Source organism: Acanthochromis polyacanthus, chromosome 17 (assembly GCF_021347895.1).
Source record: "Acanthochromis polyacanthus isolate Apoly-LR-REF ecotype Palm Island chromosome 17, KAUST_Apoly_ChrSc, whole genome shotgun sequence".
In the NCBI taxonomy this organism is placed as follows: Eukaryota; Metazoa; Chordata; class Actinopteri; family Pomacentridae; genus Acanthochromis; species Acanthochromis polyacanthus.
In genome coordinates, this window is record NC_067129.1 from 27149020 (window position 1) to 27155965 (window position 6946).

The window sequence follows — 6946 nt, forward strand, 5'->3', positions numbered from 1 at the left end:
CCTTCCGAGTCTTACTGTTAAGAAGGCGATAATCTACACACAAGCGCAGACTGCCATCCTTCTTCCTAACCAAAACAATTGGAGAAGCATAAGGGCTACTGCTCTCCCTAATGACCTGAGACTCCAGAAGCTGGTTAATATGTTCCTTTACTGCCTCATAATCTGACGGAGGGATGCGACGATGGCGCTGCCGGACTGGAATATCATCAGTCAATGGAATGCCATGTGAGATAAGATTAGTGCAACCCAAATCTCCATCATGAACTGAAAAGACAGCCTGATACTTCTGCAACAATGACCTCACTTCTGCCTGTTCCTGCTCACCCAAAGCAGACAGGTCCAGGGAGTCAAACCTATCTGGTACCGGAGTAGCAACTGCCTGTGAGGAAACAGCGGCCGTGGACCTCACCTCCGTCACACCTGCAGGAAGACTGACAACCTCAGCAACACTCAAAACACCAATACTAGTCCTTGGATAAAGAAGAATCTCTGTGGTCCCAACATTGACAACCGGGACATAAGCTGTCCCCCGAACAACCCGTACTAGGCAGGGAGAGATTAATAAGCCAGCAGGCAAACCTGCCTCAGGGGGCTCAAGCAGGGCAACCTGGCCTGAGAACCGTTCATGACAGGTACTAGCTGCATCACCCCACCACGTATACGTACAGCATGTTTACCTCGAACCCTCACAGTGCTAACAGTGCTCTGTGGAGCCAGAGTGGCTGACTGATGACACTCCTCCAAAGCCATGACCACTGGACCGGGTGCCTGTGATACAGGTGGAGACTCAAAAAGAGAAGGACCAAATGTCCCATAAAGTTCACGGTAGCAGCGACGAATCACATTCATCCCTAGGATCCCGGGAACTGGAGACACGGCACCAGGAGGATCTTTAACAACAAGGATTCCACAACGGGGAATCACCTTGCCACAAAGAACATCCAGCTCCAAATAACCGAGATATGGAATCGCTAATCCATTAGCAGCTCGTAGCTGTAACCAGTGGCAAGACTGCAGGCGATCATGGCCCGAAAGCGCAAATTGTGCAAGGAAAAAACTTTCAGTAATAGTAGACACCATAGAACCAGTGTCAACCAAGCATGAAACAGGAACTCCCCCAATGGAAACATCAATATTTGAACAGGGAGCAATCAATCCCACCTCTGCACCGTCCAGTGAGCCTGTTGACCCCCCAACTGAGCTGTGGCTCAACAGCTCAGTGGGCTTTAGTTTCCCGACTGGTAGCGGGGATTAGAGCGCTTGGCTGAGTTTAAGCCCAAGCCAGCACCCTCATTGACACGACCATGAGAGGGAAACCGCTCAGCTTTGCAATCTCAAGCAAAATGGCCTGGCTGCTGACACCTTCTACAGATGACAGGACGACTACCAGAAGTGCGATTTGGTAAGTAAGGAGCATGCAAGGATGCTACTGTTTGGGTAAGCTGGTTGAGCTGCTCCTGTTGCTGCTTCATAAGCTCCATTAACTCATCCCAATCAGGGTTCGACAGGGCAACTGATTGGACTGGGTTAAGATGGCCCTGCACCCCATACTGGAAGCCATGAACCGCAGGAAGAGAAACACTTCGCCCCCTAGCACCCCCAGGGAGACCCTCTCTCTCCCACCTAATAGCCTCGCTGCGCAGCTCCAACAGGGTGGCATCAGGCTTACCACGCACAAACTGTTTAAGCTCTCGACGGAGAGCACTGTCAAGAACATGCTCCGTAAACTGATCACGAAGAAGCTGATCGGCATTGGGCATCCCATCCGGCACACACTGCTTCACCCGCTCCATTAAAGCCAAAAGGGCCAAGGAGAACTCCTGCAGGGTTTCACCGTCAAGTTGACGGCGAGAAAAGAAAGCCTGCTGTAGAATGACATGGGACTGAGCACAACCATATAGGTCCTTTAAGATGGCAAACACAGTGGGTGGATCACCTCGCTCTCGACTAGGCCAAAATCTAATCTCTTTTGCTTCTCCCTCTAAATGGTCAAAAATAAACAACGCCTGATCTGCAATAGAAAGACGGCGGGTACGCATACAGGCTTCTATCTCCTCTATCCACTCTGTTATTTCTATACCAGACCTACCATTAAACATGGAACATTTACGGTCCCGAGGAATAACAACCAGCCGCTCTGTAACAGCAGCGGCTTCAGCTGCAGCAGAAGCCTGCCTAGCTGAAGCAGCGGAAGATGAAGAAGCCGCTCCACTGACATCTGCAGCCCACTGCTGCCGGAGCCGTTCGTTTTCCGCTTTAAGCTGTGACATTAGGTCCCTGAGCCTCCTCCTCCTCCATACCCACGAAGAAGAAGCTGTACCAAGGCCTCTCACAGGTAACAAACAAAAGGAAATCCCTAGGATTAAGACTGCTGTCTCGGCTCTACCACTGCATGTACACTTAAAATTAACACCACAAGAAAAAAAAAAAAACATAATGAGGAACACGTCTCTGCCCTTTAAATGTGAAATCCTGCTGACAACGCCAGAATGTGGCGTGGCGAGGGGGCGCTCTAAGGGAAGGGGAATGGAGAGAAATGGCTAGGATTCACATAAATATTGCGACAACGCCACCCAGGGGAATTTCACCCCCGGGACATTCAATTCAACATGATCAACCAAGGACCATTTAAACACTGAAGGCACACAGGTTCATAATCACTTGGGCTGAGACGTGTTTCCAAAAATACAACAATTTCTTTATTAATTATGGCATTAAATATAAAAAGCAAGCCACCAGTTTAAAAGAGAGAATCAGGAGTACTAAACTTAAACAATAAAGGGAGCAGGCTGGCTTACCATGGCGGCAGGCAAACAAATAACCAAAAAGAAGAAAAAGGGGGTCCAAATAATCACACCTGTGACAACACACCAACGAAAAGGGATCCGTGAACCACCACCAGGGATTAAACTGCCGCCGAGGCTCACCAAACATGCACAAAAGAAACAAATAATTAGTACTCCTGATTTAGCAGTGCTGGTGACCAGACCAATATACACAGTAAAAACACACACGCACACTCACCCCACACAATAACTTTTAAAACACAGGTGACATATGAGGCATGATAATCCTCATAGCCTGAGGTTTTTTACAGAAAAAGTACAATGCAGTAACTCTACACACGTTGGCGGTAAACCTAATGGAAAATACACACCAACACAGTCAAACACAGCAAGTTGTCGGCACCAATCACAGAGCCGGCAAACAGACCGAGAACAAGAGCCGCAACCAAGAGCCGGCGAAAAGAAAGAAAGAACCGAAACAGCCGAGACAGCCGAGACAGCCGAGGCAGCCGAAACAGCCGAGGCAGCCGAAACAGCAGCCAGTCCAGGGAACGATGACGTCCAATGAACCACACGTCTAGCTGCAACCTAGTAAAGGTAGACAATTAAGCAGAATTGACATTAAATAACATCACCTGGACTTCATTGATCACTTCCTCATTGAGCGATACATACCCGGTTAGCTGTGGCGCAGCGTAGAAGCAATGCAGGAGGAGGAGATCCAACGACAGCAGCAGCAAATAAACTGCAGCAACCACACAAAATCAGGGACCAGTTGACACATCAGATCACATAATGTGGACCGCATAGCTTACCCTGTCGTCACAGAAGCACCCACGGCACGCTGAACGGAGCGACCCGTCTCCCAGCGTCACTAAACAAAGTAAAGCAGGCTGTCACTAAATGCGCTGCACATCACATAAAAGGGAAGGGGGAAAAGCCCATTACCTGTACCAATGATATGTGCGTCCCGATTGATCACGCCAGATCCAGCCCGCTTGGCTGCAGTTACCACCACGGGGAGAGCTCAAGAGAAAGCATGAGACTGAGGTGAAACCACCCACCTGTGTATATATATGCAGCGGCGCCGGATACCACCCCGCTGTCACAGCGATGATTGAAATAGCACAGTGCCACACAGTGGCTAGGAGGGAGAAACCATCCGGCCACACAAACCTGGGGCTGAGGATGTCATTGCAGAGTACAACACAGAAAAGTCACTCACTCACCGCACCCGGAGACGGCTTGTGAACATTTTGGCTCTGAAAGTCATGGGTGAGTTTTAAGTGCATTGTTAGATTGTAAACAATGTATTAAGAAATAGAATGAATTGTAAAAATACATTGCATTGAATTAAAGCCAGTGGAGCACTCTTCAGCTGTATGGTTTTGTGTTTTAAGAATATGATCTTTACCTGTTCATATGAGCAGTAACATGTTTTGGAGTTTGACGGTCAGTTGGGGTATAAACTGATGTGGAATGTTGTTTCTAAAGGAGGATGCCTTCCCGTAAACATAAGGAGAAGTATGCCCTGGGAATTATAACACTCTTTCCTTCACTAAAGGATCCTTTTTCTCCAAAGGGCTATGTAAGTTAAACCAGAATTACTTCCAGAAAATACAGCAGTTTGACTAAAAATGGTTTGGGGATTTTAGTTTAAATGAGTGATTAATCACAGATACTTTCAAAGTAGTGTTGACATTTTACAGTCCGTATTTCTAACTGACACCACCCAAATCTAACAAAATAGTTGAACTGTGAGTATACTACAAAGTTCATAGTTGTTTGGTCTTGGAATCAGAATAAATGTTGTCAATAGGATACTACACATGAAAATGGCAGACCTACTTTAAAGTCATTATGCTTTTCAGTAATTCTTTTACCACATTTTTGTAAAATTGAATAAGACTTTAATGTTTTATAAATGTCTTGACAGGATCACTTCTATGATGAAAGGCACTGGATATTTAGCATGGCGCCTGAAGACCATGTCCAGGAATACAGGAAAAAGACCAGCCAAGACAGCTACAGTGGCTCAAGCACAAGGCCCAAAGCGCAGAAGATTGTCAACCACTTTGCCCGAGCAGCTTGATGGAGATGCCTGCAGAGAAGCCATATCATTTCTCATTCACTCTCGTGATGAAGCAGGTGTGTTTCAGAAGATGAAGACGACCTTTGAATATCGCCAAGACTTAGTGCATGACCCACACAGAACGACAGATGTCTTTAAAACATTTCCACGGTTTTTAGACGTCAAAGGGCTGCTGAGTCGCCCAGTTCATTTATTTACAGTTAACTTTTTTGTTTCTTGGATGAAAGTACAATACTCTAACCTTTTTGAAATGTGTATTTATATGCTTGCATGATCAACAGCTTAATCAAGACTTCAGTCTGCTGTTTGGAGCTGAAACAACTTCCAAGATGCTGGAGAAGTGGGACACAACTTTCAGGCCCAAGGTTATCAATGAGGCCAAACACCTGACTCAGTCAACTGAGCTGTGCCGACTTCTAAAAGCTGCTGAGAAACTGACCGAGAGTGATGACACCAGTAAGCTCATAGACAGAATTTATTTTCATCCATAACAGGAAGTGCTGGTTACTTTGGACATCACAGTGACAGTAATGGCTCGTCTCTCCTCTGTTTCCTCCTGATAGCCTGGGACAGTGACATGGCTTCTCTGCTGCTCCTTCTCCATCTGCTGCCACCCACAGCTGGACGGAAGAGGACGAAGAGAAGTCCCAGTGATGTAGTGGACAAAATGTTGCACTTCCACAAGGTATTTTTATTATCCAGTTATCCATAATATTATATGCATTGACTCAATTTGAAATGCATAGTCAAACAAAAGGACTAAACCACACACACACACACACAACTTAACTTTAATGGTACAGACCCTAGTGACCTGTTAAACTTGATAGTGTAAGATGTTGATGTTCTATTTTTTTTCCTTTCTGTTTTTAGTCATGCTGCAGCCTTGATGAACACCTTCAGAAAAGAGATGGTAGACAACCATACATCTTTGCTGTTGGTCGAACCAGGAACAGGATCGACACTTTCTACATTGTTGTGGACAAACAGCTCATCCCCTGCCAAGCCACCAGCTCACTGGGTGCGTTTGATGAACTGTTTAAATCGCACTACGTATTCAACCTGTCATACGAGTACCTGGGCCAGCTTTTCACCTTTTAACAAACAACAGTGTACAACATTGATGTGGCAACAACAAATGAGTCTCCCAGAGTTCGTAAGTTGTGGGCAAAAGTCCTAAACTAAGTTACTTAAATGTTTAAGTGTTTTATTTGTGATGCTGTTTTTGCTCACTGCCATTCATTAATCTCACATGTAAGACTTAATCACAGTTTTTATCCTAGCACGAGCTGGAAGTGTGTCCTCTTTTCAGAGAAACAGAATATGGTCACCCTATGTGTGACATGTGTAAGCAGCAACGTAGCATGCCAGCTACAGCGCCGGTTCACACATGGAAATGGGCTACAGGTCCATGGGAAAGGATACATCTGGATTTTGCAGAGGTTAATAAGCAAATGTTTGTACTTGTTATGGCTGCATATGCTCACTGGCCTGAGATAGTACATATGCTGAACACAACAGACAGTAAAACTACTGAGGTGTACAGAAACTTATTTACCTCATATGGTTTGCCAAAAGACGTAGTCACAGACATGGACCTCAGTTTACTTCAGCTGAATCTGAGACATTTCTTTGGCTGAATGGAGTTAACCACATTACAACTCCAGCGTATCGCCCAGCCTCATGGCTTGGCTGACCGTCTGGTTCTAAACTTTAAAAAGTCTTTAGCAAAGAACAGAGCAGTGGGTGGCTTGTCATGGCAGCATTGTATTGCTAATTTCCTGATAAGTTACAGAAACATGCCACACTCTACAACCAAGAAAAGTCCAGCAGAGTTGTTTTTGAAGAGGCAGGTTATCCCTAGTTAAAGCAGAGGTGTCACAGGCTTTCCTCCAAGGGATTTACCGGGACAGTCACATACAAACAAGGAACTCAGGTCTTTCTCTGTAGGCCAAGCAGTGCTTTTAAAGAACTACAGGGGAGGAGAGAAGTGGCTGGATGGAGGGATATGTGTAAATAGACATGTGAACCAAATGCTGGATGCAAAAAGAAAGAAGGTGACGACTGA

General features: G+C 45.9%; 1 protein-coding gene across 3 annotated transcripts; it reads right to left on the minus strand.

Annotated features, from left to right (window-relative positions):
* Window positions 1-568: 568 nt before the first annotated feature.
* Window positions 569-3984, minus strand: LOC127530552 (uncharacterized). 3 transcript variants are annotated; one of them, XM_051937609.1, is made up of 4 exons: window positions 3735-3984; window positions 3602-3660; window positions 3462-3531; window positions 569-3374 (listed from the first exon to the last, which is right to left on the minus strand). In XM_051937609.1, the coding sequence occupies exon 4, from the start codon at window positions 2433-2435 to the stop codon at window positions 1335-1337; it is 1101 nt and encodes a 366-aa protein (XP_051793569.1). In that variant the 5' UTR covers window positions 2436-3374; window positions 3462-3531; window positions 3602-3660; window positions 3735-3984; the 3' UTR covers window positions 569-1334. The 3 variants fall into 3 exon arrangements, with proteins under 3 accessions (XP_051793569.1, XP_051793567.1, XP_051793568.1); XM_051937607.1 differs by having other exon boundaries at window positions 3462-3660; window positions 3735-3981; XM_051937608.1 differs by lacking the exon at window positions 3735-3984 and having other exon boundaries at window positions 3462-3728.
* Window positions 3985-6946: the final 2962 nt, after the last annotated feature.

Coding starts and splice junctions, on each gene's coding strand:
- LOC127530552 (XM_051937609.1), bottom strand. CDS start 2,435: ATGTTTTTTTTTTTTTCTTGTGGTGTTAATTTTAAGTGTACATGCAGT.